The sequence below is a fragment of the Neopelma chrysocephalum genome, unplaced genomic scaffold (genome assembly GCF_003984885.1).
Source record: "Neopelma chrysocephalum unplaced genomic scaffold, ASM398488v2 Primary Assembly neopelma1_91, whole genome shotgun sequence".
Classification (NCBI taxonomy): domain Eukaryota; kingdom Metazoa; phylum Chordata; class Aves; order Passeriformes; family Pipridae; genus Neopelma; species Neopelma chrysocephalum.
The window spans coordinates 3,553,320-3,572,013 of record NW_020897753.1 but is presented as its reverse complement, the minus strand read 5'-3'; the positions used below and the strand labels follow the sequence as shown (position 1 = coordinate 3,572,013).

General features: G+C 46.2%; 2 protein-coding genes and 1 long non-coding RNA gene across 5 annotated transcripts in view; all 3 read right to left on the bottom strand.

The window, feature by feature from the left end:
* HAO1 (hydroxyacid oxidase 1) overlaps positions 1-18,542 on the bottom strand; it is a 23,386-nt gene extending 4,844 nt beyond the window's left edge. Inside the window, exons 1-6 of one of the 2 annotated variants that reach the window (XM_027693295.1) lie at positions 18,439-18,542; positions 15,928-16,170; positions 11,283-11,434; positions 4,236-4,491; positions 1,661-1,836; positions 311-402 (exon numbers count right to left, since the gene is read on the bottom strand). In XM_027693295.1, coding sequence (XP_027549096.1) covers positions 311-402; positions 1,661-1,836; positions 4,236-4,491; positions 11,283-11,434; positions 15,928-16,064 — 813 coding nt within the window. In that variant the 5' untranslated portion in view covers positions 16,065-16,170; positions 18,439-18,542. Of the gene's footprint in view, positions 1-310; positions 403-1,660; positions 1,837-4,235; positions 4,492-11,282; positions 11,435-15,927; positions 16,172-18,438 lie in introns of those variants that run through there. The other variant, XM_027693296.1, reaches the window with a different exon arrangement.
* LOC113972340 lies at positions 577-1,589 on the bottom strand. 2 transcript variants are annotated; one of them, XR_003535855.1, is made up of 2 exons: positions 1,528-1,589; positions 577-1,208 (listed from the first exon to the last, which is right to left on the bottom strand). It is a non-coding gene; the product is annotated as an uncharacterized LOC113972340 (long non-coding RNA). The 2 variants fall into 2 exon arrangements; XR_003535856.1 differs by lacking the exon at positions 1,528-1,589 and adding an exon at positions 1,368-1,404.
* The window catches only part of TMX4 (thioredoxin related transmembrane protein 4), a 21,699-nt gene continuing 21,443 nt past the window's right edge, over positions 18,439-18,694 (bottom strand). Inside the window, exon 8 of the mRNA XM_027693297.1 lies at positions 18,439-18,694. This exon is cut by the window's right edge and continues 3,909 nt beyond it. The gene's annotated coding sequence lies outside the window, so the exon portion shown is untranslated.

The following is an 18,694-nucleotide window of genomic DNA, read 5'->3' as shown; positions in this document are numbered from 1 at the left end:
ACTCTAATACAACCTTCAGTGTGCTGCAAATGGCAACAGGAGTTTTTCAAAACAAGAATGGGAAAGGAGACATGAAAGAAGGGACTGGAAAAAATGTCTTAAGGGTTTTCCAATTTGATCTGAGCAAGGGGAGGCTTTGTCTAACTCAGAGCATGGTGTGACACACACAGAGAAGTGGAGAGAGGTCCCTCATGGGTTAAAGGCAGGTAACACATATTCCAGGTTTTCCCTCCAGCCTCCAGAGAAAGCAAACAAGCCAAAGGCATAGAAAATTAGGGACTAATTGATGCATATTGGCCCCAGTACTTACAGTTGCAGGGACTCCGTCGAGCTGTCGCGCTCCGTGATTTGACACCAGGATACCATTTACCCCAATCTTTAGAGCTTCTTTAGCATCATCAGCTGGGGAAAAAAAAATCCAAACTAGTTATGTTCTTCCATACCTGGGAGCTTGTTGACAACAGGATGAGAGGAATTTTGGGATCCCTAAAAAAATTCTTGCCAGCTAATGCAAAGCCATCTTGGGGCTTCAGCCTTCCAAAGCCTCACCTCAGCACAGAAAAAAGTTTCATTTTGAAGCAATAAGACCAGAAAGTAGTTTGAAAGGTTAGAGAACATTTAATCCCTTCGGATCAGCAGCCACTTGGGTTGCTAGTCTTTATTTTCTCTACTGTGTTCTAGAACTCATCACTAAGAAGTTATTTTGCTGAATGATTTCATCCAAGCCAAAATTTTTGGCACGATTACAGTAATAATCCAGACTTAATGAAACCACTACACTGTGCTCAGTGCTCTTTGGACTGAATGGAAATCCAGCTTTCCCTCAAGTTGTATCAACTCAGGTCAGGGTCTGCAGACACAATTAAACAGAGCAAGTTCAATCTTCCTGGCTGCATCACATTTCAGATACAGGTTTAATCAGCTGCTTCCACAAGTGTCTTCATTACTGGCTTCTTAATGGTATGGAGGAAGAGAAAGCTTTTCCCTCACATCCCCACTGGAAGCAGCAGAGCTACACACCCCTGAGGATCCCTTTAACCTACACACCCCTGAGGATTCCCTTAACCTACACACCCCTGAGGATCCCCTTAACCTACACACCCCTGAGGATCCCTTTAACCTACACACCCCTGAGGATCCCCTTAACCTACACACCCCTGAGGATCCCCTTAACCTACACACCCCTGAGGATCCCCTTAACCTACACACTCCTGAGGATCCCCTTAACCTACACACTCTGGAGGATTCCTCTAACCTACACACCCCTGAGGATCCCCTTAACCTACACACCCCTGAGGATCCTTAACCTACACACCCCTGAGGATCCTTAACCTACACGCCCCTGAGGATCCCCTTAACCTACACACCCCTGAGGATCCCTTTAACCTACACACCCCTGAGGATCCCCTTAACCTACACACTCTGGAGGATTCCTCTAACCTACACACCCCTGAGGATTCCCTTAACCTACACACCCCTGAGGATCCCCTTAACCTACACACCCCTGAGGATCCTTAACCTACACACCCCTGAGGATCCCCTTAACCTACACACCCCTGAGGATCCCTTTAACCTACACACCCCTGAGGATCCCTTTAACCTACACACTCCTGAGGATCCTTAACCTACACACCCCTGAGGATCCCCTTAACCTACACACCCCTGAGGATGCCTTTCACCACGATGGGCAGCGAGGTGAGCCCCCGAAGCCACTTGATGTCCTCCCAGCTGAGACCTGGATCAATGGTCTCAGCCACGTACGCAGCCAGCCCGCTGTTCTCTCCAAAGTCTTTCCCTGAGGAAAACGCCAGGTCGCTGCTGGAAAAGTTTTTTAATCTAAAATGACAAAAGAAACGAAAAAATAGGCTGAGAAAGGTCCATTGTAGCCCTGAATCAATATACCTGTGATAAAACTTTGCTGTGCTGCAGGGCAGGAGCAAAAAAAGCCAATCCCAGCGTGTCAGATCCCAGTCCTTAGCAAGCCAAAACCTTTGGCTGACAAAGCATTGGATAACCAACATAAGCATTTCATCTTTAAAGTCCTTCCAACCCAAGCCTTTCTATGTTTCTGTGATGATTCTGTGCAAGGTTCTCCGGCCTAAGGCAACAGTCCTAGTTCTAGCAAAAGAAATAGGGTTTGGTTTTGGTTCTTTTTCAAATCCAGGGAATTCAGCTACTAGAGGAATAGGGGATCAGGTAGGTGGGAGGGGAGAAGGAGGAAGGGAAGTTTTGTTAAGCTCCATGACTTAGGTGGATCTGCACGAAGCCTTGCAAAGAATTCAGAATTTCCATCCATCCAACAAGGCCAACATGCAGCCAGTTCACCTTGTGTCTCTTTTGTTCATGTCCTGGTAAAACGTGTGTGTGTGGGGGGAAATTAGTTCATATGAAAACATTAGCTATTATTTAAGGCTTTTAGCCCCAGATCAGTCGGGTTCTAGGACACCCACGTCCCACCCGAGGCTGATTGCTCTGTTCTTCAGAAACCACACTGGGCTATTTAATACTCATATTACACATTTTGGGAAGTGCAGGAGGTTTTCTGCATGGAAACTGGCTGGATTCACTGCTGATTTCATGCCTGCAACAAGCAGCACTTCACATGGCTTTTCTGTTCAGCTCCAGGCCCAGAAGCAAACGAGGAAGGAGCGGGCTCCCAGCAAGATCCAGCTTTTCAGCTGTTGGTTTGTGGAGGGTGGGGTACCCAGAGAAAAACAGAACCAGGGATAAGATTATATAAATAACTGTTGTTTTTCTTGGCCTGGGAAAAGCAGATCAACACTTGAATGAATGTTGCCTTACATACGTTTCAGAGCACAATGGCACCTTGTTGTTGCTTTGAAACTTTGTTGAAAACCTGAAGCCAAGAAAAAGTTATCACGTAAATGAGCGAGAGCCCCGCGCTAGGAGGGTTTCGCCACCGACCCTGCAACAAAACCTGGCCCAGCATTGCCCTGAAATCTGCAGAGATTCATTGGGACCTTTAAGGGCTGCTCCAATTCCATGGGATTTCATCCAGTTCACTCCAAACCTCCGTATGGTTTGGTCAGGTAGGGTCAAAGTGTTTCAGAAACCCTCCACTGCTTCCCTCAAATGTTTTGGGGTCATTGGACTCACATTCAGGAACTCTCTAACCCCAGGCTTTAAAATTATATCACCCATAAAAAATAAGCTATTTAAAGAATTATTTAATTCTTTTTTAGGTAAAATGTCAGCGTGTATTGATGGTGTTATGGCAAACACAGATTACAGCAGGATCACAATATGGGGCATGCACATCCCAGTGTGGTACATTTTCATCTTGGATGTACCAGGGCTTTTTTCTTTCTGCTGCTTTCCTCCTAAGGTTGTATTTTAACACAAAAATAGAGGCAGAGTTCAGGTTGCTCTGTCAGCCTTCATCATATCATATTTTAGCTTCAAGTACAAGTGTAAGGGGGACAACCAACACCCCAAGCTCTGGAGGATTTTTTGCCTGCGAGGTGCAGAATCAGACTCATCACAGAATCCCATGGTTTATTTTCCATAATATTCAAATAGAAGGTGAGAGACACCTGGGGATGTGATTCTTCCTAGGTACATGTTACATATATTGCATAACACAACAGTCTTTGGAGACATAGGAAGAGCAATTCAGTTGCATTGATAATATTCAAAAGTAGCTTTCACCCAGAAATCCAAGTTCATCTGCTCCAAAGTAATTTCACCTATCCTTTAATCATGTTTTCTTTCCATTTTTGTGTTCATTTGTGTGCTCTGAATAATCTTAACACACACCACGGCAAGCTGCAGTCATTACCAAGACCTACCTGCAAGATTCTCACAAGATTTTGATCTCCAAGCCCTGGATATCCCATCCATTAAAGACTCTTCCAGCTAATACCTGTGGCTGCTAAAACTGCGCCAGCACTTCGGCACATCTTTATCAGGGTGCTCTGTACAGTCTACCAACTTATATCTGCAAAAGGCCAGGGAAATTAGTGCCCTGACAACACCATTTTAAGGTTAAAAAGCTCATTGAACTCTGTTAAAACTGAATGCTTCACAGGCCCTGCAGTGGGGAGGAACTTGAAGTCAATCATGAGGCCACAAATTCTGAGACAGAGAATTGCGGGGGGTAGAAATTGCCCTCACGGGGAATTCAGAGCGATTTATAGCCACGTGTTTCTGTATTCCAGCAAAAGAAGAGTTGAAGCTGCCCACCCCACACCCCACATCCCACAGGGGGTGTGTACCTGAGGTGTGGAGGGAGCTGGAACTTGTTGCGCACGTCGGCGAGGCGCCGGCCCAGGTAGGGCGTGTCGGCCGTGACAAAGATGCCGCTGTAGCCGGCCCGCTCCGCCCGCCTCACCAGGGACTCCGTCGCCTCCCGGTCCTTGTACACGTACAGCTGCAGCCACAGGAGGCCCCCCGGGGCTGCTGCAGCCACCTCCTCGATGGAAGAGGTGGCCCAGGAGCTCAGCATCATCCCCGTCCCCACGGCCCGGCACGCTGCGGGAATACAAAGGTGTGTTTGGGATTATCCAGAGCTGAGCTTCTCTGAGCTGTGGAGCGCTTGGCTCGCCAGCAGATGTTGGTGCACGTAACTACACACTGTCTTTCCTCAATGTTAGTGCATTCCAGGGAATGCTGCGTTCCAGGGATGGGCTGTGAGCGCTCTGTGCCTTATTCTGTGGGATTATCCACAAATTTTGGCGGCTGCTCTCTGCACGCTGTTTGGGATGATCCCTGCTCCAGCGCTGGAAATCAAACATCTCATAATCAAACTAAGCCTATAATCCATAGCAATAATTATCCTATTATTGGGAATCCTGCTTGTAAGCCCCTAGTGTCTGGGTGTCACTGGTCAGAAATTCTGGCATATGAGTTTAAAGGATGTATCTACACACAAAGTTCTGAATGATCTAAAAAAAAAAAAATAAAATAAAATAATTAAAATAATGCATTTAAGGCTTCCAACTTTTTGCCTCCCAAAAATCGCCCTCCCCAAGGATCATTTCCAACCCAGGCTGCAGCAGTTGACCTCATGCAGATATATTTTTATGAATCTAGCACTTATTCTTTTTGGAGTAATCTGTCACTTAATATAAAATAAAGGAAAACACACCGTGAAACTCCAAAATATTATAGAAAGCCTTATTTTTCTTGCTCTACCGCAGAATGCATATTTTTAATGTAAATGGAGCTCTGTTTCAAGACGTCACCTCCAGCCCATCGAGGAATTAAAAAGTGGTCTTTATGACAACATTTGATTAAATAAGGATTACAGGTCTCTTGGAGTGGAAACTTATGAACAGCTTATTCAAACAAATTGGTCACACCCTCCCAGGGCACTTTCCCTCGCTGGAAATACGGCAGCAACGACCCAAAACTCCTTCGTAGCCGTTTCGTTCCTCCCCTTAAAATTCCGGAAAATAGTTCCCTCTTATGGTGAAGTACCAAGAAATGAGGTTTCTTTCTAAAGAACCACAGATACCAAATGCCCAAAAGTCACGTTAAAATTGGTTGGGGGGGGCCACCACAAATTCCATAAGAAGTGAATTCCCAAACCAAGTCCGTTGAGCGACGCTGAGAAACGAGGGATCCACATTCCTCTTGCTCTGTCCAACCCAAGCACGTGGACGAGCAGGAAGGTTGATAACCCAGCAATTGCAAAACCCTCAGATCAGATAAGGGAGAAATGTAAATGTTATGGTTCAATCCGCCTTTAGGTATCCAGTTATTCCCATTCTTCCTCTCCTTCTCAGCTGTACCTCCGTGGCCCTACGGACGCGAGAGCGGTTGCAAAAGCAAAAATTAAATATTTCTGGTGAAGAGAAGATTTAAAACACGATATTTCACCATATCTTTTCAACTTAGCATCATACACAGCAATAGAGAAAATAATGCTTTGCTCTTTTATAAGATCAGATTGAAGCAGTTTGGTTCAACCAGAGTTCAGCCATCCCAAATGGGGTAACGGCATTTTCATGCAAGCACACTCACAAAATTCCCCTCATCTCTCCTGCAGAGTTCACAACTCTCTGGTGAAGCACCAGCTCAACGTACATATTTTAGATCTGCTCAGGCCAATCCGAAGGTCACACAAAATTTTTCGAAGTTTTCGAAATTCCAAGTTCCAGTTTTCTGCTTTACCTTGACCATTTTAAAACTTACTTTGACAATTTTCTAGACTTACAAAACCAAGAGATACAGAGTCCTGAAGCATTGCCAGGTTTGGGTTTGGTTTTTTTTTCTACCTCAAATTAGGTTTTGCTAAAAATATACTCCCACTTCTCGCACATTTAGCTGCAGTTGAAGCAAACAGAAGCAATTCATTTCCTCCAACAACCGTATTTCCCATTTCAGTTTTGGGGTGCTGCAAATACCTCTATTTGTTGTTACAAATCAGTACTAGCAGAGCCATATTCCCACAGGAGGCTCTTGCTGCAATATGTGACATTTGCCAGAGTTTAAACATCAGCTCTTTTGTAAACCAGCCTTTCCTCATGCCTTTTCAGACTGCTTTTAGTTTGCTTTTCTATTTTCCTCAGGTCTTCTTTTAATCCTGAGCGTTGCCCGGAGCAAACGTTCACTCCTGTACACCCTGCAGGCTCCTGGTGGGATCCATGACAGCACAGGGAGAATCAGCCACACACAGGAGGCTGGGGAAGTTCATGGAATCACAAAATGGTAAAGAATCTTTTCCTAATATAAGATCCAAACCTGCCCCCAGTATGAAGTCATTTCCCCTTGTCCTCTCACTCCGGGCTCTTGTCCCAAGTCCCTCTCCAGCTCTCTTGGAGCCCCTTTAGCCACTGGAAGGGGCTCTAAGGTTTCCCTGGAGCCTTCTCTTCTCCAGGCTGAACCACTCCAACTCTCCCAGCCTGTCTCCAGAGCAGAGGTGCTCCAGATATCAGATCGTGGTGGGGTGCCCAGGAAAGGGATTTTCCCAACCTTTTCCTCACGGCTGCCTTGAGCAGGCACAGGTTTGTCAGCCCCTCTGTGACCTGCTCATACTTAGAGCCCAGGGAGGCCAGGAGCAAGGACACACCTTCTTCATCAGGGAACACCAACCTTGATAAAAAGGGACTTTCCTCATCCTTGGGGAACTCAACCGAAGTATTTTACACAGCAACAAATCAAGGCTGACCCTGGGACAGGACCCACTTGGGAGTTCCAGTGGAGAACAGAGCAGTGACCTTTCTTAGCCCTTTTTCATCCTGAAACCTCAGTCTCCCCATCTGGTGGGACATCCCTTCATTACCTGGTTTGGGAAGGGTATGGAATTTGTCCCTGTGGGCAACTCAGAGGCAACATACTCCAGGGGAGACACTGGAGAGAAGCCCAGTTCCAAGGTGCATAGTTTGGCAGGGTTACCTTGTATGGGAGTGGGAATTTGCTTTTTTCCCCTCTAGCTGGGCAAATTCCCCTCATTTCCCTTTAAGGGACATTTCCAAAGCCCAGCAGCCACACTGCTCCCCCGCAGTCATTCTTCCCGAATCCACCAGTGAACCCACTGTCCCCAAGTGAAGGGCCAGAGGACATTCCTTGGGATCAACACGCTGTCCTTTTGGCACGGTGGTATTTCTCGGGAGCAGCAGCTGGGTTCTTGGAGCTGCATCTCCTGAGAAACAGAGTTGTTTAAAGCACTTCACGTTGCTCTCCTGACAAACCACTCTTGGCTGAGATGCCCTGCCCGGCCTTCCCTTGCCCAGCCCTCCCAAACCCCCGCGTGCGAGTTGTGCCGCCCGTCATCTTGTTGCCCCAGCGCATTCCGTTGGCTGGGCGGGAAGGCTGCAGGCTCCAGGGAAGGAGACATGTGGCCCAAAGGGATCTGGCAGGGCTGTCACGCCAGGCTGCCTGTGTGCACACGCAGCACAAAGTCCCCTGGCTGTGCCAGTCTCCAGGGTCAACCCAGGCCGGGTCAACCCAGGCCAGTTCAGCCCAGGCCATGTTGTCCCATGGGAATATTGTCCTCTGGAGTAGCCACACATCAAAATTAACCTCTGTTTTTTGATCAATATATAGGTAACAGGTTAAAGATAAGTACAGAATCCTGCTGTTTTCACTGTGGCTGAGCACAACAAGTAATAGAGCACCAAATCCCTCCCTCCCAGCCACTGGTGAGCACAAGGAACCTTCCAGGAGCAAACAGAAAGCTCGGTAGCAGCCTGTTAAGAGCCAAAAGAACACAGGTGATGCTCCCTGTCTAGTGACAGAGCTGCCAGTAACTCAGCTAAAACGGGGGAAAAAAGCTTTGCAGTCAATATTCCTGTTCTCCATTTGGCAAAGCAAACGGTGCAGCCACGTCGCAGGTGGTGGTGAAACCCTTCCTGCGTCAGCAGCAGCTCGGAGAGAGGTTTGAGGGCAGTCACAGAGGGCAAACAAAAAACTCTGAGCAACTGCCATGCACAGTTTTCCAAAAGAAAATCGGGTTCTCTGCCTGATTTTCAGCCAGTCAGGGTGAAGTCAAGTCTTGCAGTGCTGCTTCGGGGTGAAAACACAGGAATAGAAGGTACCGGGGCAGTAAGAGCTTTATGGAACAAGCAGGGATATAAACAGAAATGTCAGTAAAATAATGCTACAAACCTGTTTATAATCAATTAAAGGCTGCAAAAAATTGCCATTTCTTGGTAAGGAGCTGGATGGTGCCCGAGATTTTGTGTCAGAGCACTTGAGGTGGGTGCTGTTGACACAGGGAGCACATTGGAGTCAGGATGGTAAAGGGATGTCCTGGAATGGAGGAACAGCGAGTCCCCCAATGGACAGGCAAGAAAAATCCCTCAGAATCAGAAGGGTTCTATTGAAAAGTGTTTAGAGCATAACCTTTTGCTCTTTAATGGTGGCTAAGATTATTCATCCAATTTGGCAAATATTTTTAGTTAAAGAGGTTGAAATTGGAGTGGGGAGGATGAGAAGAAAAAAAAAATCACCTAAGTCAAAATGTCATGTGTTGATCTTTTCAAAATGGAAATGTTTTCTTCTGAGCTAACACTTTTGTTTCAAAACAGAGCTATGGCTAAAAGCATCAGCCAGTAGGAAAATGAAATAAAACATTGTGTTTTGGATCAAATGAAACATTTCAGTTAATCCAAAACAATTTTCCTCCCAATTTTTCAGTTTCTACTGAACAGAAAATCCATTCTTTGGAAAAGTGCCCTATGTACTGATGAGCTACAACTAAAATGCCAGGGAATATACTTGAAGGAAGACCTGGAAGAACTGGGACAAGTGCCAAGGTGTGTGAAATTGTTTCAAGGACAAGCAAGCTTTCTCTATAAGGAAGGACTCCTGGCATTCAGACATGTCAAAGAAAACTGAGGAGTAACATTATTACAGCCTGCATGGGCATTTTTTTTAAAAAAAATATTTATTTATTTTAATTCTAGCTAACAGAAGTATAAGTAAACCCAATACCTGGATTTGAGGCTGTGCAAGTTTTGACCATGACTGACCCCACTCAGAGTGGGGTTAGTTAACCTTTGGAATAACTTCCATTGTGCTGGCTGGCCTGTCACCAGCAACTTTTAAAATTGCAATTGAAAGGTTTTCCTTAAAAGATCCTTTGCTAATGAAGCAGAACTGTCACTGAAGGGTGTTTAGGGCCCTGTCTTGGGAAGGTGCAGCTGGGCCAGTGCAGGAGAGCATCCCTGGGGGAGCAGCAGCCCCCAAAAGCCTGGCAAGCCCCAAAGTGAGGGGTTGGGAGGTTGAAGGGAACCTTTAAGCCAAACGTGCATTTTACTGAGCTAATTCCTGTCATCTTATAAGGTCAAACCAAGAGCCTGGCACTGAATGTCCCGCTCCACCTCTAACAGCATGAAATCAGAGCCATATTTTTTCTCCCCCAAACACCAATGCAATACAGAGGGTGTGATTTTAATTATGCTCTCCTCTGAAAGTATGCTCTCCTCTAAAATCCCCCAGCTCCAATGGATGTGTTTACTGGATCACATATTCCAACCAGGGCCACTACACTGAGCTCCCCCAGCTCGAAAACCCAAGGACATTAAATGCAATAATCATGTGTTAAAATTTGAAAAGCACACAAAACTAAGTGCACAAAAATCAGGAAATTCCAGAATTAAGTTATTACCACAACCATAACTCAGCCCTGGTACTCAGTCTTACTGTACCCCTTGACTTTGCATACCATTATGGATTTATGACTTAAAAATGTGGCCAGGATGCAGAATCAGTGGGAATTTTTGCTAAGAAACATCCTGAGTTTAGTGTGTTTCAAATCTTGCTCTCCCCATCGCATTAATATATTTGCACTTAACAGTTTAACGCTTCAGAGTTTCCTCCCAGCATAACCCGGCCCGGAGTTAATCCACGGGAGCTGCCAAAGGACAGGACAGCACCAAGGCTCCCACCCGCCCTGCCCAAACCCATTCGAGGTGCTGGAGCTCCACCGCGTGGAAAGCGCCGGCACATACAACAGCCATAAAAGCACTGATTTACTTCCAGTAAATCTCTTGGGAAGGGAAAAAAGAGTGGCCCCAAACACGGTATAAAATTAGAGAAATCTCCTTTTACAGAGATGGCTGCTGGAGTTGTGCTGCGACCCGTGACAGTGATGCAGCTTCTTACTGAGAACTGAGACCAGCTCCCACTGCAGGGATGGTCCTTAGACTCCCTTCACACTGGTTCTTGCTGCACTGGGCATGGAAACACTGTTAGAGGAATAACTCAACCATGCAGGGGATTTTTTTTTTTCAAATATCACTTAGTTAAGTTTTGTATCCTTTTTAATTCGGTGCTGAAACTCTTCCTCAGTTTTTGTGTCATTCTGCAGATTGGGTGAAAGGAGTTGGAAAGAGCTTCCCATCTCAGTTCTGGTTAATGCCCCATTTCTCACAGGCTTTTAGGTGCAGCCTCTGTGCTGGCAACATCTCTGTGCAGCTCCTAGCCCAGAGGGGCCCTTATCTCCCTGCCTCCCTGGGATGCTCTCTCTTCAAAGCAAGGATTTTTCCCAGGCAAGCAAAGGCTTCTGAATTTCCAGAAGCAGTTCTCTAAGAGGAAGACTGGTGCTGTGACTATATATACATATATATAGTTATATTTCTAGAATGTATAGGTAGATACAGTTTTCAATGTTTCATGTGACAAGTGTAACACTCGCAAACTCCTGTTTCACAGGGAGGGAACTGCTCTAGAACAAAGCAAACAGCAAAAAACAACCCAAAAATCAACCAGCAGCGGCTGAAACCCACCCTGGAGCAAGAAACCAAGCTGGGATCCGTGCCCAGGATGATTTTGTCCATGCCCAACCCCCCAGTGGGTGCAGTCTGTGCGCTCACCTCTGGCAGTGGCCGTCTCCCCGTCGGGGTGAGCCATGCGCTGCATCGCGGTGGCCGACACGCACACGGGCATCGAGACCCGCTGCCCCAGCACCCAGGTGGACACGTCCAGCTCCGACACATCCCTCAGCACCCGCGGGTACAGCTTCCACCTGGCACGGGGGCAAAGGGACAGCGTTAAAGGAGGCCTGAGGTACCGGCGATATTTACAGTTCCCCTCTGCTGCAGGCTTCAACACCACAACATCCACACCTTTAGGAATAAGGTTGCATTCCTGGGGACGTCTGTGAAACGGGACTTTTCCCCGCCATCCAGGCGATGTCACAGCACTGCCACCGTCACCAGAAGCCACAAGAGGGGGTGCGATAGCAGGGGCTGCCTCTCACACGGGCCAAAGCCTCTCTGCAAGCACCAGCCTCTTACTGAGAGCTCCCTCCCTCCAAAAAGGCTCCGATGGCCACTGGATTTTAATTACAGAAAAGAATTAAAAGCTTCAGCTCTGGTACTGCTGACCCTGACTAACTGCTCTGACTGATAATATTGTGATTTTCAGCATGGAGAGAGAACCAGAGCCATTGTAACCCTCCAACAGCGAGGAGGGGCAAGCTTGAGCTTGCATATTAAACTGGCGAGTCAGTGAAAAAGAGACAAGACTTTGTCTTGTGTATTTTGTAGAAAGATCAAGAGACATTTCCCCGAGGAGCCTGGGACAGAGCCAGGATGAGACCCACCGTTCTGAAGTCCTGGAGCAGCTCTCCAGGAAACGCTCCCCAGGGAGGAGAAAGAGTTGTGATGCTTGGAAGGAGCCGTGTGGCCACGGGAAGTCAGCTGTGCTGCTCAGTGCCAACACACACACAGCAAGTGTGTCCTCGGACTTGTTTTCATGCCATTGTATCAGTCTGTTATTTTTCAGGGGAGGATGGGCTGAGGGTGGGACAAAGAAAACATGACTTCTTTTTCCCCTCAGCTCTAAGGCAAAAATCCTTTCATAACCTTGCTCATTTAGACAGTCAGAAGCATAAAGGATGTGAGGCATCTCCCTCTTCCCCAGCCTCCTGGTTTCTCCTTGTTACCTGGTATGAGCCACTGCCCCCTCCAAGCCCACCTGTGAGGCTCAGTCCTGAGGTACAATATTCCTGGAGTGCTTTTAGCTGGGAGAAGAAAGAGGAGCAAAAATCCTCCCAGCAGTGTGTGCGAGGAAAATGATGCAGTTCCAGGCAGTGATACCTCTCCATCAGCATCCTGACTATGTATTGGGTTCCACAAAAACACCAACATCACTACCTCTTTAATAAAACTTGATCTTCCCGTGGAAACAGGGGTGTTTCCAGCTGGGAGTCTGACAGACACTCAAAGTCAGGCATTTTCTGGACAAGCCCCTAACAGCAGCAAGGAAAACCCATGAGTAGTATTTATTTCCCAGTCACCACCAGAGCACATGTTCATTCAGCTGCCACACACCACCTGCTTCCTCCAGGTTTTTCAGTGAAAACATTTCCTGGGTATTTTGTAATAAACTTGGATTTTTTTTCAAATTCATCATCTCCTCATCACCCACATCTTTTTCCAGCCAAGTCCATTCTCATGTGCTGCAATCAGCAACAGAGGGAGCACATCCTTCTTCCCAGCTGGAAGTGGGAGATGCCACAGTGGGGAAGGCAGCAAGCACTGCTGCTTTAGGCAACTTCAGCTAAAAGCTGTTTCAAGGGAAGGATTAAGGAGAAGGAGGGGGATTAATCTTTTGGGGGTTTTTCCTTTTTTCTCCAAGCTAAAAAATTTCCAATTTCAAATTATCTTGCAGAGGGGTAAGAGGGAAGCTCTCACTGCTTTCAGCTGTGAAAAATGTTGATGCTTTCGAAGTGCAACACATTTTCAAGCAGCTCTTCTTGTTTCCCTTCAGAGCTCATCCCAAATAATCCCCTTGTGCTGCAGGGGCTCTTTGGGAAAGGACTCACTGCTCAGAAAAAGTCTCCATCCCAACCCAATTTGCTGCCTTAATCTCCCCCTACAGCTCCACTTCCATCAGAAGGGGCAGGGGCTGGTGCTGGGCCAGGCAAACCAGGAGCTGCTTTTCCTTGAGGGAAGGTGATCTTCCCTCCCAGGGTGTCTTTCCATCCACACTCTTTTCACAGGGCTCTGAATCCGAGGTGAAAGACATGGCAGCCTCGCTTCTCTAATCAATATTTAAATTACTTATGTGCCCATTTTAATGCCTTTCATTGCTATGAGGTTTGCAGAAAACCCACATTGATGCTGTCACTGATGAAGCAGCAGCTGCTGTTGCTTGCATGGGACAAAATGAGGCAGCTCCTCCAGAAGCCGCCGGGGATTCCTCGGATTAGCAGGAGCCTGTTCCTGAACACACTGATGTCCCCCTTCCTTAAAATGCCAAAGGGGGAGATTCCAGATTGATTTCCTGAATGCCATCAAGCTAAAGGTGTCCCAACCTTGCCACAAAAATCCATTCTCCATTCAGGCTCCTCGGTTCCGTGACAGCTGGAGAGTGGTTTTAACTGGCTGGGAGGGCACTCGGCATTCCGGGATGCAGAGCGAACACACGGTGAAGGCAGCAAGACAACACAGGGACTAACGCATGCTCTGACATCCCAAATCATCCTGCCTGGCCTTAATGCCTTGCTTGAGAACCAGGAACAAAAAATACTCATCTGGCCTTGGCAGGACCACACTGATGTCAACACAAGAGTTCCTGTTCTTCCCTCAGTCCCAGAGGAACTGGAAGCTGGTGTAGAGTTGCCGTACCTGGCTTTAACCTCACCTTAAACACTGGCCTTGTGGAGACAGTTTATACTCTGGCATCTGATTACACAAAGTACTTGAAGCTCCTGAGCTGTCAAAAAGCCAAGACGTTCATTTTATAACCTAATGAGTATGAATTGTGCTGCTCCAAAAATTCCATGTGGTATTCCAAGAGTATTGTGGGATCTAAGTTTACCCCTTAATAATAATTATATTAGTCCTTAATAACAATCTATTTATTCCTCCATTCTGTGGTGATACTATGTATCTATAAATATTTCAATAAACATTTTGAATCAGGCTGAACCTGCAGCCGAGCTTCTGACAGGGGAGATTGACGGGAAACAAAGCTGAACTTACTCATATTTTTCAGAAAATCATCTTACTTTGTGATCTCTGTGACTCAGGGGTGTGAAGTCCATCTTACTCTATACTGACCCACAAGCTGCACTCGGGAACAGGCAGAAAAAAACACGCTCAGCAGGGCTGTGTGAGGAGCAGAGTGAGCAGCTGTCCTGCAGCCATAAGGGGCAGGCCACACTCCTCCTGACAGCATCCAAGGGGAAAAGAAAGATTTTACATGTTCTTCAGGTCAAACAGGACTTTTAAATCAAAATATTATGAAGCCTTTATAGCAGTTTCTACCTTTTAGAGATGGGTTGCAAACATGGTGTTATGACTGTTAATGGCAGCATCCCATGTAGTAAGAAAATAGGATCTTTTCATCACAGGAATCAATCCCTGCAGTGGGAAGCAGCTTCAGATCCCTTATCTCACCTCCACCATCCAGCTCTGCTAATGCCAACACAGCAAGAGACATACCCAGCTCTTTGTTAGCCTGTCTCTGGGAGGTTTAGACCCAATTTAATCATGATTAGCTCCTGCAGTCACAAGTAAAATGTTCACTACTCCCACAGTTCATGGTCTCCCAGTCCTTCCTTTGAGTGTCCTTTCCTTAATGGCTCATTTTGGTTTTATGAGGGCAGGTAACATCAGAGCATCTGGAAGCATTAAGAAAGATAAAATAAAAATCAGGTGAGCGCTGCTACAACCCCTCCTGCTCCTAGTTACCCCTCAGGGCAATCCTTGGCTTGTGTTTGAGTAGGGAAATTCCAGCCTGGAATGATGGCTTCTGCATGAGCAAGCTCTGGAAGAAGTGGTCACAGTAGAGTTTTCTTCTCTTGACATTATAAGGCTTTTCTCTCTGTGTCCTTAAAATGAAGTTTCTGAGCCCATTCCTGCCACCTGGCCTTTGAGATCCTCCTAAATTATCACTGCATTTCCCACAGCCTTCAGCTTGTAGGGGATTTCCAGCTGAACTGCTCACAGCCTATGGAAAAGCAACTGGAGCAGCGAGCAGAATTGCTGCTCTAAGCAGGAAAGCAGAGTGGGGAAGGAGAAAGACTGAAGATAAATCAGAAAAATCTTGTTTTGGTTTGTTAGACTCAGGAGGATTAAAGACAAAGCCTTTAGAGATTAGCAAAGACAAGTGCAGGTGTTAAATGTCTGCACCAGCAGGGCATCCCAAGGCAAGGGACATCAGCAGCTGTCCCAGCAGCTCACTGACTGATTAAATATTGGAGCTGGAGGATCCAGAGAATTTCTGGTAAAAAAAGAACCAAAATGCAGGGAAGGCTAAAAAGGGGCTATTAGATTTTAGGGATGGATTTTTGACAGAAAGTGTTGGGTGGAGGAGTGAGAGGGGAGAGACAATGGTTCTGAAAATCAGGGATTTGAGACTCTTCTTGCTAAAAAAAAAAAAAAAAAAAGAAGTTGCAGAAAAATTGAGTTTTGTTCACGTGGAAAAATCTAAAATTGCACCACAGGCAGTACTAAAGCAGAACTTACACCCCCTACCTCCCACCTCAGCCTTCAATCACCCTCCTACCTGGAAAAGGCTGCCACATTATCTGCCAGTGTTTCCTGGTCATCCGCCCCGGATCGGTAATAATCGTACACGGATTTGGGGAGGAATCTTTTAGCATACTCCTCAAAATCACCAATGCATACTGGTTTCCCAGACATGGCTGCAGATCCCACGGGGTTAGTTTATTGCCACTTCCCTCTCTTTTAAGCTCTGTGTTTTTGTCTGTAAATCATTAGTAAGGGACCTCATCAGGATTCAACTGACCTACATTCCAAAAAAAAAAGAAAAATAAATACATCGACTTCTTGTGTCACCTTGGACTTCAGCACCGTGTTTTATTCCATGAGGTCAAGGCCAACCTGGAATAGAATGGAAAAAAGAACAGTAAAAATTAAAAAAGAATAAGCAAAGAAAGCAATATGTAGTTAAACCTGCAATAACAGGAGTGTACAGTCCCTCATGGACACGTTTATCATCCAAAATATCCATGAGATAAACCTGAAAGTTTGTTTACACCCAAAAAACAAAACCTTGGTTTAGACGATTTCTAAATTTGTTAAAGATTTCTTGATTGAATCCTGACTCAAATTTTAACAAATAGACATGGTTTGCAACGGGTTTATGGTAGTTGTTTGTCAAGAGAAACTTCCAAGTGTGTGTATAATTCAGTTTTCCAGCTGTGCACTGCAAATATCAATATCCACACAAATACAGCATGAGGCCTTTATCCACAGATGAGTGCCAGGGAGAACTGAAAAGCAGAGTGGTTTAACCTTGGCACTGCTCTGTGCTCCCAGCACAAAGCTGGGGACCTTGTCTGCTTGCATTTATTTAAAGTTTGCAGCATCTGTGCCAAAAATGGGTGTTTATCCCAGAGCACGAGACAGTGGCACGACAGCTGAACATTTTAATAAGTGCAGATGAATTCCAACTTAGTGAATTTAAAAGTTTTCAATGTTGGAATGTTGCAAAAGTTTCTGAAGTCCCAAAACATGGAATTTAATGCCAACGTCTCACCGACACAAGCAGCTTCCAGCCAACTTATTGGCTCCTTGTTTTAATGAATCTCTCTGGATGAGGGTTCCTCCAGCTGCTTTAATGAGGCATCAGCTGACCTTTAACCTTGGAGCAAAGGATCAGCATCTGTCTGAACCTGTGTCCTGCTGCAGGATCACAGAGATGCCAACCGTCTCCTGCTGATACATAAAAACATCCATAGGGGAAGGATGAGCCAGCTGGGATTTTCTCACTCCAGTTAACTGCAGTAAAGATTAACTGGCAAAGTTAACTGCAGCATATAATTGAAATATTTCAGTGTTCAAGCCATCAAGACTGTTGTGCAAAGCTGTTTTATCAAGTCACACAAGTAAACACTCGTTTTGGCTTCCAAATTCCCCGTGAACATTTGTGAATTTCTCCAAAATAAAGCCAGAAAACCCCTATTTCCTGAAGTGTTTTCAGACAGTCTCTCACACCAACCAGAGCTGGACCAATATTTCTTTTGTCTCCTCCAAGTCAGTCAGAAGAACTAACAGGAAATATTTGGGGGTTTTTTATCCCAGCAACTCCAGCATGGGAGTCAAAGCTGATGGATGTTGCAGGGATGGGGACAATTCCTTGGCCACTGAGCACAGACAGTGAGCAGGTGGCTGGAACAGGCCCCTGGATGTCTATTTGGGGCAATCTGGGGACTGCTGGGATGGCAGGAGACTGGGGCATGGAGCAGAGGGTCAGTTCTCCTGGGAGGAGCTGGATAACTGTGCACAAGGAAACCAACCCAGGGCAGGTCTACAAAGAGGTTCTCAGTGCCAGTTTTGCCCCCCCAACCACACAGTGACATAAAAAGTGCCCTTATCAAGGGTGATTTTTTCACTTCCTTATGTGGCACTGACACAAATTCCCATTTGTTCCCTGCGTGTTTCAATCCGGAGCTTTCCTTTCTCCTAAGGAAAGACAAAGTGAAAGTAAAGCACAGAGAGGTTTTTTTAGGTGTTTTCCTACTGGGAAAGGAATGAAGATGCTGGGTTAAAACAAGTAGTCCCTGCACTGTGATCAGCTCCCAGGAAGAGGCACCCACTCCTTGGCAGCCCCATTCCCAGGAGCTGGGAGTTACTACTGGTCCAGCTCAAAATTCCAAGGTGCAGTTCAAAATTCCAAGGTAGAAACTCACGCTTTTCTGCACCCCTTTAGTTCAGCCATCAGAGTATCTTCATATTTCCTCCACAGAACTCGAGCTTAGTTTTGTCTGATTGTGGATAATAACCTTCAGAGCTGGATCAGATTTTGGCTGTAGGATCCCACGTGCTGTTTTCATGGAGAAAATTTCATATTCTCGCAAAACAGAAGGAGAAGCAGCTGATGGAACAGCAAACCAACAAACCCCTCACACTGGGGTTCATTTGACACCATTCCAGCTTCCACTTTACAGCAGGAAATGGATGCAAAGGAAAAGAAGCAAACCAAAGGGAAGGGTAAATCCCCCAAGCCCTGCAGCCGCTGTGTTCCCAGGGAAAGGCAGCTCAGGGAACTCACCTGAAGAGAATGAGTCCATGTACTGGTTCCTGGAGTTGTTCACATCATCCAAGTAGTCTGCAGTGATGATTCCCGGTAGTCCCTCCTCCCTCTGGTACAGCTGTCCCTATGGACCATTCCTTCAGCTCTGCCTGCTGTGAGACACAACCTGAGGATGGGCCATTTAGCTCTGTACCTTTATCCTGGACCACATCCTGCTGGCCTCCAAATGCCAATTTATTGCCAATTTATTGCCAATTTATTGCCAATTTATTGC